Below are 21,414 nucleotides of genomic sequence, written 5' to 3' on the forward strand. Positions count from 1 at the left end.
GTCGAGGTAGAAAAAACAAGGAACTGTCCTAGCCAAGAGGAACTGAAGGAGGGCATGATGGCTAAACGTGACGTGGCATCCTGGGCGGGATCCCGGGACAGATGAGGCCGCTCAGTAACCCAGGGGAGGTGAGTAGGGTACAACAACACATTAACTTCGGCTCATTAGCTGGGACAATGTGCCATACCAGCCCTGTGGGATATTAACAGTAAGCAAAGCGGCATGAGGTGTATGGGAACTCCCTATACTATCTTCACAACAATTCTGGAAATCTAAAATTATTCTAAAATACAAAGTTTATTTTTAAAAAAATCAAGAGAGAGAGACAGGTCATCAAAATAACCTACAAGGATTTATTAGAAAACATGCCAGGTGAGGCAGGGTTCCTTCAAAGCAACCGCAGGAGAAGTTACGGTAATTTAAAAAGCAACACTTTCCACACTGAGCTGGTGCTGACCGCCGTGGCCGGAGGGGACAGAGCCCAAAGCGCAGGGGGAGCCTCCTGCTCGCAGGCGGCACCCAGCCAGGCACGCCCGGAGTCTCTCCGGAACACCTCAGCTGTCTTCACTTCATGTACTTATCCTGCTGGTCAGCCAGGATTTTGGCCGAGGACTTGGCATCGTAGAAGAGCTCACTGATTTCCTCGACGTGCTCTTTCTCGATACTGTCCTTCCCATTGATCTTAGCCAGCAAGTTGGCTGGGGTCAGCAGCTGCACCGAGTACCTAGAGTGACAGGGGCCAGGGCAGGGGTGAGACGGGGCCACGGGTGGGAGACCCCTCACCACACCAGCAAGGCCTGCCATCATGACCCCATCAGAGGAGGGAAGTCACCAGCACGACACATCCTAGCCCCCAAATCTCTGTCAGTCTAGTTCTCTGTAACAGCAGTAACTACACTGCTAGTTCAAAGAGACCACAGGGGCGCCTGGCTGGCTCAGTCGGTTAAGCGTCTGACTCTGGATCTCCGCTCAGGTCTTGATCTCACGGTCGTTGAGTTCAAGCCCCATGTTGGGCTCCACACTGGGCATGGAGCCTACTTACAAAAGTAAATAAGGGGCGCCTGGGTGGCTCAGTCGTTAAGTGTCTGCCTTCGGCTCAGATCATGATCCCTGGGGAGTAGGAGAGGGAGAAGCCTATTTCTCCCTCTCCCACTCCCCCTGCTTATGTTCCCTCTCTTGCTGTGCCTCTCTCTGTCAAATAAATTAATAAAATCTTAAAAAAAAAGTGAATAAAATAAAATCTTTAAAGTTGGGGGGGGGACCACAAACTGGTGTACACAGGCGCAGGCCAGAAATGCTAAGGCCCAGACTGGGACACTGCCCACACAGCAGGCAAATGAACACACAGCCAACTAAAAGCACGTTCCCCCTGCAAAGGCACGAACTCTGGGAGTTTTTAGAGCACCACTCCACCCAAATAAAACAGCTTGCCATTCTGCTTCAACCTTGGAGCAAGGAACAGACTCAAAGGGAAACAGAAATAGGGACTGGGGTCATGACTTCACAAGCACTAAGAGGGACATCCTGCAGGCAGCTGGCTTCGGACCACTGGTGAACAGTCAGGAGAGCAAATCTGTGTCCGCACTCATCCTTCCCCCTCCCTGCCCGCCTCAGCCTGGAGAAGAGCCCCACGGGAAGGGCCGAGCACAGCCTGGCCAGTGAGCCGTCTGCCTTGGACCCTGATCTCAGGATTGTCTGTTGCCTCCACCAAGAAGGCTGGCAAGCTCTCCACACGGGAGCATCTGCTACAGGACAAGGGGACCTAACCTGTTACTCTAGCTCTATGAACATCATCACCTGAATATTCCGCATTCTAAATCACAGTGCCCAGGACAAGACCCATCATAGCAATGAGGGCAGACATGGTCCTATGCCCTGGGAGAGGGATCCGCCTTTATGTCCCAGGGCCCTCCGGTGGCCCCACTGGGCCCTTGGGCAGGCACCAGCAGGTGGGGAGCAGCTCCGGGCAGACGCGCTCACCTCAGAGTTGTCTTGGTACCGATCTCCCCCAGGTGGTTCAGCGCCTCCTCACTGATGTTGATTCCTTCTGTCTGGGCTCGGATTTTAATGATCTTTTGGAGGAGAAAGACCATGATCAACAGTGACTGACCTCAAGTGTCCCCTTTATCAAGTGCTTTAAAAACGACCTTGTCCCATGTGTCTTGTCCTGCATCATCAGTGCTGAAGAGCCCCAAACCCGGGCTGGAGGGGCAGAGAGCTGGCCTCTGCCCAGGACTTCTGGCCCGGCACACCTCGGGGCTCCAGCCACACCACGTTCTGTGTGAACGGCTTACAGCCTGGGCTCACAGTGACTAGAAGGCAGCTGGTACCCCTGGAGGTGTGCGCCAGGGTAGCTCAGCCCCTGCCTCCCCAGCCTCCCTAATGCAGTACCTAGATCTGGAGAACACAGGCCCCTCCGAAACCTGCCAGGGCTCCCTCCAGGGCTCTAACCTTCCTCCCCAGCATGGGCACCACCACCTATAAGCACTCAGGCAAGAAGAGACATTTTTTATTTGCTTGATAAATACGATGGTTAAATAAATCAAAAAAGTTACTTTTAAAGATTTACCAGCCCTCATAACATCGCTGGGAGATATCTAATCTATCACGAAGAGGCTGACGCTTGTTGCAGTGTGAAGATCCCGGTGAAGCTGAGGGGAGGCGGGCTGGCGACGGGGCCGCTGTAACACACATGGCCCCAGGATCCTGCAGGCGCACCAGCACTGAGTGATAAGGGGCAGCCGGGATAATGATGTTGTGTGTTGGGGAGCCGAGATAACTCGAGGACTTCGAGCCTCATATAATACAGGAATTTTTCACTTTGGCAGCTTCGTAAACAAGATATCAAGAAGCCCTTGTTTAAATTAAAGCCATAAAAACACCCAAGGTAGAGGAATAGGAAATGGGAAAGACTGAGCCCCCAGCTAAAGCCTTGCAAGGGGAAGAGAGGGACCAGAGGTTCAGGAGCCAGACTCTGAATTTACACCAGCCCTGAGGCTCTGAGGCAGAGACCCACTGGGGCAGGACACTCAGTGTCTGGGAACTCCGGTGCGGGCACCTCGCATGTCAGCTGCCGTGAGTGGGGAAAGTCGTGCTCCAGAGGAAAGTCAGGTCTCGCAGAACTGGACAAGGGCAGAGGCCAAGGTAGACGAGGCTGCACGAGCCAGGGCAGGTGGCACGTCTGCCGCAGGCCACTGGTGCCGCAGGGCGGAGGGCAGGTGCCCGCAGGGAAGTTCCATCTGGTCCAAAGAGACTCAAAACTTAAGACTTCTGTATGAGATGTCCCAATTTCTAAATGTTGGCAACTTGTTTGAGTCACTCACAATCACAGCACTGGCTACATAGAACTTTCCATTCAGCCAGTGGGCTGCCAGGTATGACCTCTGTCAAAAGACTCTTAGCTTATGCATGAGGAGTTCCAATGTCCAGGGGCCAAAGCTAAATGTAGCCGAGGCAAGGGAAGTTACTGGATAGGCCTAAGGATGGCACAAAAAAGAGCAGGAAGAGAGATCCCTGCTCCTGGCTCCAACCACAGGAGTCCCCTCTGACCACACCAGCCAGAGTCAGAGAGGTTTGTGCTCTAACAGAAAAGGGCTTTGCCCTGACAGCTGGGGATTAAGGAAACCTCAAGGTCCTGCCAAGAAAAATGTCCTCTGGGGGACTTCGGAAACTCTAGGGAGATGCAAATACTGAATCCGAGAGCCTGGTCAAGGGGAGAGCTTCAGCCCAGAGCATCTGGCCTTCAGCAAGTTGCACAGCATTCAGAGTCGGGCTTCAGGAATGTCAGGGCCACTCTGCTCTCACTCTCTCTCTCGAGAGCAGGTCAGAGCAATCCCAAGAGCTCCTGTTTCAGACTGCTCGGAAACGGACAGTTCATAAATTAGATCTTTAATCATTTAATAACCTGCAGGGATAGTTTATGAGGGTGTCGGCACTGATGGCAGAGTACACAAGTTACATTTACTTTGTTTTTTTAAAAACCTACCCAGGCTCCAGTAAAAATGCTGAGGTTATCCCTTGAGCCCATCAGAACAAAGCAAAGCGAGTCCTGGCAGCTGCTGTGACCTCTGCTCACCCTCCTGACTGAGCCAAGAAGGGAACCAGCCCAGGAGCCAGAAGCACAGTGCAGAACTTTCCAGGAGAGCTCAGACCCCACGCTCCAGGGTCAAATGGAGGCAACAAAGGTGAACTGGCTCTGAGTGGGGTCCCAGCTCCGCAGCTTATCTCTGTGACCACAGGACCTTTGTAGTTCGGGACCCTCAAAGCCTGGTTACTGGGAGCTGCGGTAAGGCCCCCAGCGGGTAATGGTGAACACCTGTAAGCCATTAGTAGCAGTAATAACTGCGCTGGGACAAAGGATGGCCAGCCCAGTCCCCTCCCTCAGTTACTGTCACTCAGTCCTCACAACAACCTGGAAAAGAGAGAACAGACCTTCCAGAGGACAAAGAAGGCCAAGGATCACAGAGGTGTGCCAGTGGCTCAAGTCACGCGGCCACGAAGCACCTCAAGCGGGTGGGGCTGCCTCTCCTGGCGGGACGACACGGGGCTCCTGTCCCCACAGTAAGGATGCGGGGGCAACCAACTTTTCCTTTGCTTCTGTTCAGTGAATGCCTTGGCTTCAACCTAGCATTCATCCAGGAGCCGGAGACCACGATCTGGTGCCAGGGCCCCGGCCATGGACACTGTGTCCCCAACGGTGCGCCCGTGGCCGCCCTGCACTCTTACGGCTCTGGTGGTCCCCAGCTCCCTACATCACCATGGCACTGGCGGGCGCTGGCCGGGCTGGGGGGGGGCGGGGACCATGGTGAGCAGGGGGGCTGCCAGGGTGTGCCCTGGAGAGGCCCTCAGAGCTCCACAAGGAAAGGCCCCTCACAAACTGCCACAGGGAATCCACCCCCAACTGAGCTATGTCTAGCAGGTGGGAGCTAGTGGCCCGGTGAGGAAGAACATGGGCTTCCGGACCAGGCAGCCTGGACTCCGGTTTGTCAGTCCTGTCACTTACTGGCCACCGACAAGCTTTATGAACTTGGGCAGACGAGTGGGCCTGGGTCTCTGCGTCCTCATCTTTAAGAATGACAGTGATAACAGCTCTCCCACCTCACAGGTAATGGGGAGCAAATGGAATCACATTGGCTCAGTGTGTCCACAGGCCCAGCATGACATCCAACAAAGAGGGCCTGTGCTCTGTGAGAGGAGAGGGTCCAGGCAGGGCCCGCTGAGACATCAGTGCAGCCCTGGTCCACCTGATCTGTGGCCACACGGACCCCGCAGTGAGAGACCTACACCAGCAGCGAGACTCTCTGGCACAGGGTGGGCCAGGCAAGGCCACAGCACAGCAGTGCTGCCCCAGTGGGACACCAACCTAGGGCGCAGCCCACCGCTGAGCACGTGGCCTGGGCTCCGCACCCAGGGCTTGCCACTCAGGGACTGAGCCATACACAGGAAGAGAGGGGATCAAGCACTACCTGGCAGTACCAGGAGGAGGACTAGAAATTCTAAGTGTAAAGTGCCTGGGCACGTGGTACTCCAACTCCAGATAAAGCAAGAGACGAACGCTGTGGGGAGAGCTGGGACGGTGCCCCTTGGGGTAAGGCCCAACAGCAGACACCTGCTTCATTTCCCATCCTCAGGCCTAACGCAAATCCAGCTCGCACAGAATTCTGAGCATACACTCCGTGTCAGGTACACCTCCTTCAGCCTCTTATAGGTTAGTTTTAGGACCACCACTTCCAGGTACCCCTCTGAATTGTGTGACCCTGCTTCACCATCATCTCTGTGGCCTCCACAGCCCCCAGGAGACCTGCCACTAGTCACACTGGTTGCAGCAGATAGGCTCTCGGCCCCTCCAGGTTCTGTGCCCTTTTAGAGCCAGCCTGCTGTGGGTTCTGGTGGGACAGGGCACTTGGCTTTGCCTACTCAGCAGAAAAGGCCTCGGACAGGGCCTGGCCTAGACACCAAGAGTGACTGCTAAATCATATCTTATTGCCTCTGTCCTACAGCTGGTGGCCTCCCTAATGGCTGTCATCAAGTTGATTTTTTTCACTATCCCTTTCCTAAAGTTTATCAGAATGCATGTAGTAGAAGAGACAACAGCCAGGACCCACAGACCTTAGCTGAGGTTTGGGGATACCTCAGGCAACATCTCATCAGCCCACCCAGCTTTCGGACGGGAGGACTGAAGCCCCATACTATGACTTGCCCAAGTCCAGCAGCTAAGTGCCAGGATGGTGGTGGGAGCCAGGTCTGCTCCGTGGATACCTTTCTGCACAGCATCAGGGAACGCTAGGAGTAAATGAGGGGAGAAGAGGGAAGGGCGGGGGAAGGGAGGCTCACCTGTTTCATTTCCTGTGGGGTATACAGCATGGTCCGGATGATCATCACGCGGTCCAGAAGGTCAAGAGGGATGCCATGAGGAGAGGTGATGTCTTCAGTACCCCTGCAAGGGCCAAAAGGATCACATCACCCAGGCCTCTCTGAGACCAGAAACTGGATACTGGAAACATGGCTGAGGTACTCACAATGATAAAGCAGGCAATTCACATCCTGAGTCAACCCATGACCACAGAGTGAACCAACTAACATTCAGGTGGCATCAAAAACAACTTCATTATTTTAGCAAATGTCAACACAGTAGGAAATTTGGGAAAGAGGGAAAAAAAGGCCACCTAAAATCCTATTAAAAATATTCATATAGATATTTACCAAATTTTCAAATAGATGTCTTTATAAATCACACTAAGTGTGTAGCTTTTTTTTGCTTTTGTCCATGCTGCTTCAGTCTTAATAACCCATCAAGGGGGCACCTGGGTGGCTCAGTCAGTTAAGTGTCTGCCTGCTCAGGTTGTGATCCCAGGGTCCTTCCTGGGATGGAGCCCCACATCCCCACATCAGGCTCCCTGCTCAGTGGGGAGTCTGCTTCTTCCTCTGCCTCTGTCCTCCCCACTGCTCGTGCAGGCATGCACTCTCTCTCTCAAATAAATAAACAAAATCTTAAAAAAAACAATAATCCATCAAGTATTTTCCTTAACCCAAACTGTTGGGCATTTAGGTAGTTTCCAACTGTTGCTATTATTAATGATGTTTGATAAACAATTTCATGCATACAGCCATAAACATTTCCTCAGCAACTCTGAGTACCTGCTACAATCCTGAATATGTTTGAATGAATGAGTGAACTAATTTCCACAGCTACATGAGTGATCTGATCTCAGTGCATTGTAACCAGCACAGGGTATTCTTAAACATTGTGCTGCTTTAATGGTTTAGAAAAAGAAAGGGTGACACTTTGTTTGAATTTACATTTCCTTGATTATTAGTGAATCATTTGAATGTTTCCCTTAGATCCATTGATTATTTTCTTGCCTTTTGGGGACTGTCTAATCATGTCCTTTGTGCCTATTTTTCTCTCGAATCCTTAGCCAAGCCATAGGAAGAGCGGCCCAGGAGGGAGCCGTGCCAACCCGTGAGGCCACGAGACACCAGCTGCCCAGCAGGAGGCATGCCGAGCAGAGCTGGGAGCACACAAGGTCGGCTTCGGCCGCTGTGTCTGAAAGCCCAACGTGCTATGCTGCGCGCTCCTGCCTCAGCCTCCAAGAGTCGCAGCAGCAGCTCGATGTCAGCACTGACTCTGGCATTCCTAAACTTACGCCAGACTGCAGAGTCTATGGGGGCATAACTCATCAGTAGAACAGAGAACAAGGCAGGTCATTTGGATTTAGTTGTTAATATTACCAGAATATTCAGTTTCAAATATAAGTGAGCATTCAAGAAATACAACTTCAGTAAAGAAATCTAGCTGTTGAAATTCTATCCAGGGACGCCTGGGTGGCTCAGTCGTTAAGCGTCTGCCTTCAGCTCAGGTCATGATCCCGGGGTCCTAGGATCGAGCCCCACATCGGGCTCCCTGCTCAGCAGGAAGCCTGCTTCTCCCTCTCCCACTCCCCCTGCTTGTGTTCCTTCTCTCGCTGTGTCTCTGTCAAATAAATAAATAAAATCTTAAAAAAAAAAAAAAATTCTATCCAGTTGAAGTACAAATGTATACTTATTGCAAGCATAAAATGCTCTGATGCACATTACAACAGGATGCTAAGTGAAAGAAGCCAGTCATAAAAGGGCAGATATTGTAGGATTCCACTGGAAGGGAATACCTAGAAAAGGAAAATTCATAGACACAGAGTACAGTGGAGGTTACCAAGGGCTCGGAGAAGGGGAAGATGGGACTCACTGCTTAATGGGCACAGTTTCTGTTTGGAGAGACAGGAAAGTTTTTAAGACAGGTGGTGGGCATGGTTGTACAACTCTGTGAATGCAATTAATGCCACTGAACTGTACACTTAAAAATAACTAAAACTGCAAATTCCGTTATAGCAATTTTCCCAAAATAAAAACAATTCAAAGAAAGAATAAAATGCTACATTTAATAATTGTTAAATCTAACATGAAAAAACAACTAAGACCTTTTAAAATAAATAGGGAAATAGACTGGTAGCAAATATAAATATTAAGATAACTTTAGAGAAAACAAATCTTTTCCACCAAAAAATATTTTTAAAATAACAAGGAAAAATTATAAAGATTAAATTCTATCATGATTCAACTCTCAGTATTTGGAATGCTTACAATCTTTACATTCAGCAAAATAACCTTTGAAAACTACAATTAATTTTTAGGTATCTAATTCCGTTTAGGTGATAAGTTTGGTTTTTTTAACTTCTACTTTGGATTTTTCTTGAGGACTCTTTAAAAGATCTCAACTTTCCCATGTTAAAATATCCCAAACTCTGTAACCCTTGTGGTAAATCATCTTCGATTCAGACATAATAACAAAGATAAAAAGTCTGAAGAAGAAAAGGTTAGGGGCGCCTGGGTGGCTCAGTTGGTTGAGCGTCCGCCTTTGGCTCGGATCATGACCCCAGGGTCCTGAGATCGAGTCCCACATCAGGCTCCCTGCTCAGAGGGGAGACTGCTTCTCCCTCTGCCTGCCGCTCCCCCTGCTTGTGCTCTCTCTATCTCAAATAACTAAATAAAATCTTTAAAAAAAAAAAAAGAAAGATTTTATTTATTTGGGAGAGAGTGAGCGAGAGAGCACAAGCGGGGGTGGGGGGCAGCAGAGGGAAAGGGAAAAGCAGACTCCCCACTGAGCAGGGAGCCCGATGTGGGGCTCAATCCCAGGACCCTGGGATCATGACCCGAGCTGAAGGCAGATGCTCAACCAACTGAGCCACGCAGGCGCCCCTAACCCACAAATTCTTAAGCGAAAGGGCATCTTTATTTTTCTCCAACCTTTCCAATAAAGTTGTTCACCAAGACGCAGAACTCTTTTTGTTTCAGATGCAAAACTTCACTGCTTTTTTCAGATTTTTTTTTCTTTAAATTTAATTTGATGTTTCCTTTTTTATGCAAAAAAAAAAAGAAAAATTCTTACAGTTTTGAATCCACAAAACTAAAAATTTAAACAAAAAGGTCCACTTAAAGACTGCCAAGTATTTTTCAGGAATTAAAGCCTAAACATTGGTCAAAGCTATGAAACTTAGGTACAAAGTTTCTTTTAGAAAACATATTAGTAAAAAATAGTTTCTGGGATTCTATTCTGCAAAAATCCCACAAAAGGGTCTGTCCCATCACTTGCTAAGTGGGCGAGGGAACGGAAGCCCCTATTTACCAGTGCTCCTCTGGGGTGGGGGGTGAGCCCAGAAGGAGCTCTCAGTGCAGAGCAATCACTGTCTGACAAGGCTGCCATAACTGTCAGATTAGATTATAAAATTGCTAATAATAAACTGCAATAATTACATTTTGGCTAAAATTGCAGATTTATTCTTGTACCCAGAGGCTCCTTTCTGGCTTTGGTGTCAGCCCAATATTGATTTCACCATTAGGCCGTTTGACAATTGTTCCAACTGTGTTAATGCCTTACCTCTTCCACATATATAGTTTTGGGCTGTGATGCCACAGACCTAATTCTCCTTGGAATCCAATATGGTCTATCTGCAGGAACAAGGTCACTGCACTTCTAGAAATGTATCCTATAGCTACACTTACAAGTGCAAAGGGTTGACTCAATTGTGAACGTTTCCATCTTACTACAATTCAGGGTTCCTCCGCTGACACTTTTGACATTGTGGACCAAATAATTTTTGTAGGGGCTTCTCCTGTGCATTGTAGGATGTTCAGCAGCATCCCTGGCCTCTACCCCCCAGATGCCAGTAGCACCCAAAGTCGTGACAAGTCACAACATCCCCAGCTGAGAATCACTGCCTGACTGCTTCTTTATATAACCCCGTGGCTGCAAGGACACAGATACCACAAAGCTTTTCTGATGACAGGAGACGCAGTGGAGAACACCTCTCTGGGTAATGTGAAGGGTAACTCCCATAAGTCCACTGCACCCTGGCTCAGTGGACACAGGCAGAGTGCTAAGAAGAAAACCATTTGCTTTTCTGATGAGGCTGCCGAGACGATTCACTGAAGAACAAATGGTCCTGGGACAGCCGGACATCTACATGTAAAGGAGTGAAGCTGGACACACCTCTTCCTTAGACTATACACAAAATTAACCACAAATGATCATAAACCTAAATGTAAGGGCTAAAACTACAGAACTCTTAGAAGAGATCGCAGGTGTAAATCTTTGTGACCTTAAATGGTTTTTCGGATATGAGCCCAAAAAACACAAGCAACCAAAGAAATAACAGAAAAACTGGACTGCATCAAAACTTAAAGACACTATCAAGAAACTGAAAAAACCACCCACAGGATGGGAGGAAAGTATTTGCAAATCATACATCTGGTACAGGTCTAGTATCAGAATACATAAAGAATTCTTAGAACTCACTAATAAGAAGACAACCCGAATAAAAAAAAATGGGCAAATGAGAGTAACAGACAATTCTTCCCAGAAGATACACAAATGGCTGAGAAACACATGAAAAGATGCTCAAAATCAATAGCCAAATGCAAATCAAAACCACTGTGAACTACCACTTCACACCCCCTTGGAAGGCCAGACTATAAACGACCGTAGTAAGTGTCATCTACGATGTGGAGCAACTGGACCCCTCAGCCACTGCTGGTGAGAATGGTGGAGCCACTATGGAAAGCAGTCTGGCAGTTCCTTGAAAGGTTAAAAAGAATTCCCATCGGACCCAGTGATTCCACTGATAGGTATGTCCCCAAGAGAAATAAAAACCAAAGTTTACATAAAAAGTTGTACACAGATGTTCAGGGCAACATTATTCATAAGAGCCACAGAGTAAAAACAACCCAATAACTCAATGTCCATCAACTAATTAAAGGGTCAGTGTATTATTAAATATTCCACATTTTGGTATACTATTCAGCCTTAAAAACCAATGAACACTGACACGGTTTACAACACGGATGGACCTTGAAAACATTATGCTCCGTGAAAGAAGCCAGGCACAAAAGAGCACAGGTTGTGTGGTACCGTTTATATGAACTGTCCAGGGAAGGCGAACACATAGAGAAAGTAGATGAATGGCTGCCAGCGGCTACGGGGAGCGGGGAGGGGGGAAAAGCCGCTTTCTCGTTTATAGTCTGGCCTTCCAAGGGGGTGTGAAGTGGTAGTTCACAGTGGTTTTGATTTGCATTTGGCTATTGATTTTGAGCATCTTTTCATGTGTTTCTCAGCCATTTGTATATCTTCTAGGAAGAATTGTCTGTTACTCGCATTTGCCCATTTTTGTTGATTCACCTAGACTTGCCTCTGAATGATGGTGGGTCACATGCAGGACTTCAGCTGGATCTAGAGATACTAGACCTGCAGCCATCCTGAGGCGTGGCAGCAGGATAACTATTGACGGGTATAGGATTTCTTTCTGGGGTGACAAAAATGTTCTAAAATGGACAGTGGTGATGGCTGCACAACTTTGTGACTATACTAAAAACCACTGAATTGTACACTTTAGACGGGTGAATTATACTGTATGTGAATTCTATCTCCATAAAGCTGTTTTCTTCAAATGTACCATCTTCTGCCACAGGAATACACTGAATGGAGACTACACTGTTTCTTAAGTCTTGCTCTTTGGTGCAACAGAGTGACTTGTGGAGAGAAACTCCCACAAAGATTCCTTAACGCCAGGGAGCTATCCCCACAGGAAAAGAAGACCTCTTAAGTTTGGGGGGCTGGGATCAAGGCCAGGCTCTCCTTTAATGGCTGAGGGTCCTGGCACAGAAGGGACTTGAGGGTGGCAAGGGAGGGTGGAGCCCATGCAGCTGCACCACCCCTGGCGCCCAGGGGCGTTCTCTCTTCCCAGGAGGAGCCTGAGGCCTCAAGGTGCTCCTGCAGGAATGGCTACCCTGCCCTGTGCACAAAGAGACATGACCTAGAGGAAAAGGGGGCAGTTGGCACTTTCACAGCCACTCCCTGACAGAGGCGGCAGCAACCTGCACCAGCTCAGCCCCCCACCACGCCCCACACTGACCAGAAACGGTACAGGAGAACAGGGGTGGCAGGAGCTTTAGAGCCAGGCAACCCCCAGGCTTGTGGCCTACTCACATCACCTCCCGTGGAGTGCAGGAGAATCGTCAGGTGCAGGAGATTACACGGGGTGACCTATGTAGAGTACTGTGGACAGTTTCGGGCACAGAGGCAGCCCTCAGTTACAGGTAGCTCCCTCCCTCCTCTTCCCTTTCGAGCTCCGGAGGTCAGATATGGGTCTGAAGGGCAAGGAAGCTCAACAGCTCCCTCCAGGAGTAAAGTCTATTGGGAAGCAAGTCAGATGTGCCGACACTGTGCCAATATTCCAGAAATTTCATCACTTCACATCTAAACCAAATCTTGTTGGGAGCATGAGCTCTGAAGTCCAACACCCTAGATTCAAACCCCAGCCTTACTTCTGAGCTGTATGACCTTGGCCAAGTCCCCTATCGTGGTGGAGCCTCAGTATCCTCATCTGAACAGTGAGAACACCAGTCCCTTCCTCGGTAAGTTGAGGTGTGACCAGCAGTGTGCACAGAATGAACTCCTCAATACATGTTGGCTATTATATTTATTATTTTTATTGTTGCTAATTTCACATTAGTCTCAGCACCACAACAAAATCCCTACCAGCTACCAGCGCTTCGCACCAAAACCTTCATCTAGAGCATACAACCCAGTTCTGGTTGCTTCAGCAGGGCTGCAGAAAGCATCACACACTGAGCATCTTCCTCCCACTGCGGTCTGGCAGCAGTGGGCAGCCACAGCCTCTAGCAGCCCTTGATGAAATCCGTCTGGGGGTACTAGGGCCAAGTTTCCCAGGCTTCAGGCTGACCAGAGCTCCATCCCCACTGGGCATGCTCTGAGTTCAGAACCATCTTCCTGCGTACTTTTTTCCTGGGTGGGACGGGTCTGAGAGAAGGTACTCTGAGGCCTAAGAGTCTGCTCCTGTCAGAAGCTGCCAGGCTCCACTGGCATCTGCTGGGTTGGGTTATCTGCTGTGAGGGAGCGGAGCCTGTTGGCAGAGCTCCCCAGCAGGGGGCACCATCAGTCCAGGCTGAGCCTTTCACCAACTTTCAGACTGAAGCCAGCCCTGACCAAAGCAAGCAGAAGTCCAGCAAAGCTACAGGGTCTGGGCAGCAGGGATGCCAGGCTCACCAGGCACCAGGCCACATACCGGGCTTCCAGAGGCTGCCCAGGTAGCCAGCTCCTCTCACCAACGGCTGGCCTGGCCCTGAAACAAGCTGCCTTCTCCCCAAGAATGCAGAAAACACCTGTGATGATGATCTTGTCAAGACACCAAAACAGGGATTCAAAGAGTGACTACAAGCTGCTGCCACATGAACTTGAATCATGTAGGCAAATCCTAATTCTGAGCCAGAGCGATCACCTGAGAGGGGAGCTGCCCCGGAGCCAGCAGCATAGCTTTGGAACACTCTCAATGGAGACAAAACTCTGTCAAGAGCCAGCTAAAGTCCTGCATGTGACCCACCATCATTCAGAGGCAAGTCTAGGTGAATCAGCAATTTGGGTTCCTAACTTGGTCTGGCTCCAGCCCTGTACTGAAATACTCATGGGCCTTAGGGTCTCTTTCCAGATTCCTACCACCCCTGCTGCCAGGAACACGCAGCCCCCAGAGCTCTATTCTCCCACACTACTCCCGGCAGGCTTGAAAAGGGCTCTTCACCACTCTGCTTTGTGCCCCAGCATTCAAACCGGAGCACAGAAAACCAAAGAGCAAGAAAACTACCAAGTACAGGGCCCTTGAGCGCTGGGAAGACAGTGTGTTCTCTGGGGCTCATCTGCTCACTTGCAGAGCACTCAGGAGAAGAAGAACCTCAAGAAAGAACCCCCCCCCCCCCCCAGCCCTGGGCCCATCCTGGCAGGGTGAGCATCACGTGGGCATGCGCCTTCCAGGCCTCAACATCTACCCTTCCCAAAGGCAGGCCTCGGGGGGTAGGGGTGAGGGAAGGGGCAGGCACCAGGGTGGCTCCAAGAAGGTAGAGACAGAGAGAAAATACTGGTTTCGTTACTGGTTTCATTATTAGAAAGATCTGGGTCCTCATCGTATCTTTATCTTCACGACCAGGCTTTATTCTGCTGTTGTTTCTTTCATCTAAAACACAAAGCCAAGAATACTTACCGCCCACAGCTAGTGTGAGGATAGAAATCAACATATGTAAGGTCACCCAAGGCCAGCCTGACTAACCTTACCTTTGCCCTCTCCAATGGGCAAAGAATGACCAAATCACACCACACTGTAACCCCAGAGACCATGTGGGAGGCCCTCATATTTAGTAACAGGATGGCTGTTGCCCTTGATGGCCATGATGGAATGAGGCTGATGCATGAACTACCTGTGAAGACAAGCCACTTTGGCAGGTTTCTCTCAAAATGAACATGATCTCCCTTCATCTCTATCCTGACTCACGACATTATGGGTTGAAAGTGATCCCAGAGGAAAACATGAACCCAGATGGAAGGTGGAAAAGCCTCACGGCTGGCAGGGAGTCACCCTACCTGATGACACAGTTGCCTCGGTTGGATGCAAAGATGACGATGGGGGCGATAGAAGATTCCAAGGCCCGGTGCAGGTAGGTGAAGCACTCGATGTCCAGCATGTGGACTTCATCAACAAAGAGCACGCCTGGAACCAGCTCAGCAATGCCCTGATCAATGTACTTATTCACTACCTTGTTAATCTCCCCTCGAAGTTTGTCTAGGAGACAGTAAGAGACAGGCACAGTTAGGTGGGGAAGCAGTCACCTTTTCACCTCTTCCCCATCCCCATTTGATCCAAAGCCAAGTGTGGGGCCCACTTTTACTGCTAACTATATGACCCCAGGCAGGTTATGTTCCCACTTCGGTGTCATGATCTGAAAATAGGGATAATCACCACGGAGAAGTAACAGAACTGGCAGCTTCCCCTGCTGAGATGTTAAGTCTGTAATGGCTTTTACAGTTTTGCATGTCTTCACAGGGGCATGCACCCCCCAGTCATGCTCTCCACTTTGCTTTATTACTCACACCCACCCACCTAGTGCCCTGCCACATCCCAGAGAACAGAAGTTGGGGAGCCCTGCGTGAAGTGAGTTTTCATATGCAAATTTTCCTGTTCTGCACTCAGCAAATGACCCTTTCTTTTGGCCCTATATGACAAAGCTTGGGTTAATTAACTTTCAGTCAAGTGCCTAGATGAAGGAATAGGGTGCGTGCAAAAGGCTCTCTGGAAGGAAACCTGTGAGGAATGCAGGTTCTGAGGAAAGGTCCAACCTCAGAGCTCTAGAGGGACGGGTCTCTTAAGAGTTACATGAGACCACCTAAGGTCACAGTTCTTGTTCTCCAAACCAGCTCCTGCACTATCACGAGGAGGGAGCTGCTCACAAATACAGAACACAAAGATCTGATGCTGCATCTTCTACCAAAGCCAGGAGGCAGGGATGGTCAAAAGAGGAGGTCATGGTCAAAACCATGAAAACACAGAAACTGATCTTGGCGACTCTGCTAGAAAAGTCTCAGATCACTCTGCTGGCTAACACGAAACAGGTAACAGAGCCTTTAATGTTTAACATTTTAAAGTGACAGGTGCTTAGAAAAAAGAGGGATGTACCAGTTGGGAAGAGAAGCAGGGGAAACTAAAGGTCCACAAGGGAGAAACAACATTCCTGCCAAGCCATGGGAAGTGCCCAGGAAGCTGAGCCGGGCAGGCTGGGAGCTGCTTTGCGGCTGCAGAGCAGAGAGACCCAGGACTGAGGCGGTGGAGCTTGCTGTGCTCAGGAGTGCTCTGGCAGGAGCTGTCCTGCACAGCTGAAGTGATACCGTCCACGTTTCCAGGACCTCGAGGGGACCAGATTGTGACGGCCTACATCTTCAAAGATGAGTGCAACGATACTGAATGCATTCAAGAGGGTGCACTAGCACTCTGGACCAGACAGCACACAGTATGCTTTATTTCGAGCTGTCTAAAGCAGCCACAGACTACTAGGATGAAGTCAGGTTCTGAATGACAAGGAAGAAAGAACCTGTCCCAAAGTATTTCCTCCGATCCGAGGATTCACTCAAAAAGCCTCACACAGTACATCAGAATCCAGGGCCCTACGGTTCTGGTTCTTGCTCGCAGGCCTTGCTGTTTCTCTTACCTGTGATTTCTGTCTTCTTCGGTTTCATTAACTGGCCCATCATAGACAGGATGTCTTGTCCCCCCTGCAAAACAGAAGACCCACAGAGTCAGTCCCGCTTTCTAAGGCAGCTGCAAAGGTCTCCACCACCACCATCACCATCACACTGCTTCCCATTGTCAACTGGACACGGGGTTTTAGGTGTGGAGACCCCAGACACCCTCACTGGTAAGCGTGAGGAACTTTTTTTTTTCACGATTTTATTTATTTATTTGACAGAGACACAGCGAGAGAGGGAACACAAGCAAGGCTAGTGGGAAAGGGAGAAGCAGGCTTCCCGCGGAGCAGGGGGCCCAATGCAGGGCTCAATCCCAGGACCCTGGGATCACAACCTGAGCCGAAGGCAGACGCTTAACGCCTGAGCAACCCAGGTGCCCCACGTGAGGCACTTCTAAACACAGAGGAATTTTTAAGAGGTCCCCCTTGGCCTTCATGGGATGTACCAGCTCTGTGCGGCCTGCCCCAATCTCCTTCTCCTGCCATAGCCTTTTCCGATCCCACATTCCCTGATTAGCCACACAGGACCATACCCTTTCTCCAAACACCCGTGCTCTGGTACGATTCAATGCTTTTGCATATTCTAGTCCACCTACCTGGAAGCACAGTCTCTTTTCCGGGAAGCTCCAGTTACCCATCAAAGTTCGGGTCAAATGCCCCCATGGGGCATCTGACGCCTACCCTCTGCCGATGCTCTGGTTCCCTTGGGGATGGATGGACTGTTGAGGTAAGTGTAAGGATGTACTTATCTGCGTTCCCACGTCTCCTCTCTCTAGACTCAACTGCACAGTCACATTCAGCGAGTCCTGCCCTGGGGCTGCTTGGTCGGGGGAGCCGACCCTGCAGGATGGCCGGCTGCTAACAGACTCACCGCCAGCCCCTCCCAGGGCAGCCATCTGCCTAGCGTTTCGTGATCCCTTTCTGCCAGGCCCTGGGACAGAGGTGGAGGTGCTTACTAAATGTTCAGCTATAAAATGTAGCGAATGTTTCCTGAGAACCTACGACATCTGATCCTGCAGGGTAGGAACTATTATGCCCTCTTCACAAAGGAGGAAACTCAAAACCAGAGCACCCTAAATCACAGAAAACCCAGGGACACCAAGCGACTAATGGGCAGAACTCATTAGTGTCGGAGTGACACAATCCCTGACTTCCAACTCTTGGCCAAACACTCTAACCAAGGTGAAGGCTCCCGGGAGGCTGGTTTGGGGACAGCTGTTCCACACACAGACAGACCTCTTGGTCCAAAACGATTCTTCAGCGGGACACCTGGGTGGCTCAGCTGTTAAGCGTCTGCCTTCATCTCAGGTCATAATCCCTGGGTCCTGGGATCGAACCCTACATCGGGCTCCCTGCTCAGTGAGGTGCCTGCTTCTCCCTCTGCCTGCTGCTCCCCCTGCTTGTGCGCTTGATCTCTCTCTCTCATTCTCGCTTGCAAATAAGTAAATAATAAAATCTTAAAAAAAAAAAAAACCCACAAACGATTCTTCAGCAATCTCTTGGCCAAGGCTCTAAGGGGCAAAACACCCAAGGATCAAATTTCAGGTTAGAAAGCCTATTCCCTGCTAGTGAAAAGGTAGACTCTTAGGATGAAGAGGAAATCAAACTGAAAGACTACCAGCAGGGGAGAGTTGGGGTTTTAAAATCGCACAATTTCCCAGAGATGTCATAGAGTCATACTGTACTCCCCCACATTTTACTAGTCAAAGCCTAAGCATCCATTCGTCGGCATGAGGAGCAGACACAACTCCCGCTCCAAGCTAAAACACTGAAGATTTCACTAAGCAGGGGGAAAGACACAGCTTGGTCAGGCTTTCGGGAATCCTGCAAAGGGCTCAAAGAACACTCCTGCCCTCCACCATTAACACCCAGAGAATCCCAGGCGTGAGCCCGCTTGCTGGAAGGAAGCCATAGAAGAAGCTGGCTAGCTCAGGGCCAGAGGCTTGGCTGGGGTAAGGAACAATACACATGAAATCATCTGTGACTAGAGCATTTGAATTGGAACAAAGGAGTCCCTCGTAGCTCATGTCGATGTTAATTGCTGAACATTACAGACAGAAAAGGACCGTCTGCCCTAAGAAACGGCAGCAAGACACTGACAATTCATTCCCCGAGCTTCCGTGCACACACAAAAGGGCTCGGGTGCCAGGTCATACCCACATCAAGGCAGTACCTGGGGCCGTGCGTTGGCCACATCCAAGTCGTGCAAGGTCACATCCTGGATGATTTCTTTCTTCTTGTGCACATCCCCCTTTGGCAAGGGGACATACTCTTCAGCTTCAAGGTCGAATTCTGTGGCGTAGGTATCACACCTGCCCTGCCTCTGCAGAAAGAAAGAAACCTGAGTGCCCGGTGAGTGTTCACTGCCAAGTCCCCAAATGGCACAGTGCTAAGTGAGATAAAAGTCTCAGTTCCCAACTGCGGGCCTGACAGCCTACCTGACGAACTCCAAATACGCCCCACGCCCCCGCTGCCAAGAGAAGGAAGCTATCTGCTCATCACTGGGCTCCAAAAACCCAGTTGAAAAACACCTGATACTTTCTCCAAATCTTTTCCCCCCTCTCTTTCTTTTAACTGTATGCAATTCCTGATAAAGGGCAAATCCAGTAGATTAACTGGAGACGGAGGGAGCCGTTCAGACTCTTTTGTAGGTGGGTGATTTATCGTATGATATGAAGTATTATGCTCATCCATTAAACAGTGAGGAACACTGTACAGGACACTGAAAATCAGATATAAAAAGAATGCCAACTAATGCAGCATTCCTTTCCACATGCATATATCTTGGGAAGAAAATACCAAAGAGATAAAAGGAAGATTAAACGCACTGCACACTTCAATTTGAAAATGACTACAGTTATTCTGCTTTCTCACCCGGTACTCCCCCTCTAAACAGGCTTTAGTATTTTTCGAACAGACTGTCTGTTTTAATCATGAGAAGGTTAAAGAATGAAGATAAAGGGAAAGCAAACTTTATTCAACGTAAAGGGCCAACTGTTGACCTTCCCTCAGCATCCCACTAGACGCCAGCCCCTCCCTGCACCCCATACTCCTGAAGAAAGCACCCCCCTTGTCACCTAGGCCTCCTCCTGCGAACCAGGCATGGTGTTACCTTCACGGCCCCACTGTTGGCTTCAATGTAGATCACATCTCCAGCCTCTACTCGCTCTTTCTGCAAACTTTCAAAAATGCTGGGGTCCAGCTTAAAAAAAAAAAACAAACAAACCCAAAAACATTTGACTCAGGGAACTGTAATACATATATAGTATCTATTTCCGATATGCTGTAAGGTACCTTTCCACAAGGGACTCGAGGTAGCTAATGACTGCATGGAGAAAGTGCATCTGTGTGGGGGTGGGGGTATGTGTGTGCGTCTGCGGATGTGTGTGTGTGGATCTATGAGACAACTGGCTTTGGGGATATGTGTCCTAGAGACAGCAGGAGAATGAGTGTGCCCAAGGGGAACACGAGGGGAGACCTATTATCCGCCTTCCTCTTACTCCTGAGGTCCCAAATTGGCAAATATGATTCTGATTGCTTTTAGGTGAGGCCCACGCTGTCCGTGGGACCACAGGCCCTAAGACCCCCTTTTGAGATTGCTCTCCCTGCTTCAATTCTTCTCCTCCTCACCTCAGGTGGGGGTAGAACTTCCTGCATGTGAAGCACCCACTGGAACCTGCTTGCTCTTTGTGGCTAGCACTTGGTGCTCCTATGATTTTGGTCAAGGCTCTCTGAACCTCAGGCTCATCTGTACAATAGCACCAAGGTATAAATATCCAGAGGGAAACACAAACCAAGCCTTTTGATTCAAATCTGTGTCTGCTCCCTGAGGCCTGCCTGCTTATACCTCCAGGAAAGGAGAGGAGCATATTTTTGACCACTGCTTTTCCCCTGATTGTCCAAATTCAAGCTACCCTTAATGTTCAATATTCTAGGACAGCATCTTTTGTCAGGAGTCAGAATTTAAACATAAGTTGCCGTTAAACTTCAAGGAGAGCTGTTTTTCTCAAACTTTGTATTTTATAATGTGAAAAAAACGTGGGCTTTATCTCAAAATTAAAGAGTAAAACTCAGGACTCAGTGAAAGAAGCCAGACACAAAAGAACACATGCTGTATGATTCCATTTACATGAAATGTTCAGCAAAGACAAATACATACAAATAGAAAGTGGATTAGTGGTTGCCAGGGGATGTGGGTGGTAATGGGCGCTATTATCAACGGGCAGGAGGTGTTTTGGGGGATGATGAAAATGTTCTAAAATTGGACAGTGGTGCTACCTATACCATTCTGTAAATAGATTAAAATTCCTTGAGATGTATGCTTAAAATGGGTGAATTTTATTTAAAACTAAATCTCAATAAAGCTGTTAGAGATCGTAACCACAGGAACAAACCCAGGGCTCCGTGTCACTGGCAGGGTGGGGCCTGGCAGCCTCCTAAAGCATGAGAACAGTGCTTGGTAAGCCCCTGACGCAGGGCCTGGCACGAGGGAGGGACACGATAATGATGGCAAGTATGATAATTCTCCTCCTTCACAATTCAATACCTACAACAAGTATCTGAACTCCGTTTGTGCAAATACCTTATACATATGCTCAAATTAGCTACTCATTTGGGAAGAAAAACATTTCATTTTCTCCCTTAGGTTATTTTCTTGAAGAAACTATGCAAAGCAGCCTGGTGGAGAGCTGAAATCTAAACTGCGTGCCTTACTTCAGCTCTCCTACACTGGGGAATATATATATATATATATATATTTTTTGCCTCAAGCATTTTAATATTGGTTAATTTCCCAAATGA

General features: G+C 49.1%; 1 protein-coding gene across 1 annotated transcript in view; it reads right to left on the minus strand.

Moving 5' to 3' along the window:
- Positions 1 to 335: 335 nt before the first annotated feature.
- RUVBL1 (RuvB like AAA ATPase 1) overlaps positions 336 to 21,414 on the minus strand; it is a 41,490-nt gene continuing 20,411 nt past the window's right edge. Inside the window, exons 5-11 of the mRNA XM_045904216.2 lie at positions 19,727 to 19,816; positions 18,788 to 18,937; positions 16,579 to 16,642; positions 14,960 to 15,158; positions 6,334 to 6,436; positions 1,981 to 2,072; positions 336 to 724 (exon numbers count right to left, since the gene is read on the minus strand). Of these exons, the coding sequence (XP_045760172.1) occupies positions 565 to 724; positions 1,981 to 2,072; positions 6,334 to 6,436; positions 14,960 to 15,158; positions 16,579 to 16,642; positions 18,788 to 18,937; positions 19,727 to 19,816 (858 nt within the window). The 3' untranslated portion in view covers positions 336 to 564. The remainder of the gene's footprint in view (positions 725 to 1,980; positions 2,073 to 6,333; positions 6,437 to 14,959; positions 15,159 to 16,578; positions 16,643 to 18,787; positions 18,938 to 19,726; positions 19,817 to 21,414) is intronic.

This window comes from Mirounga angustirostris, unplaced genomic scaffold (assembly GCF_029215605.1).
Source record: "Mirounga angustirostris isolate CCGP_5_RB_7025 unplaced genomic scaffold, mMirAng1.0.hap1 SCAF_1, whole genome shotgun sequence".
Taxonomy (NCBI): Eukaryota; Metazoa; Chordata; class Mammalia; order Carnivora; family Phocidae; genus Mirounga; species Mirounga angustirostris.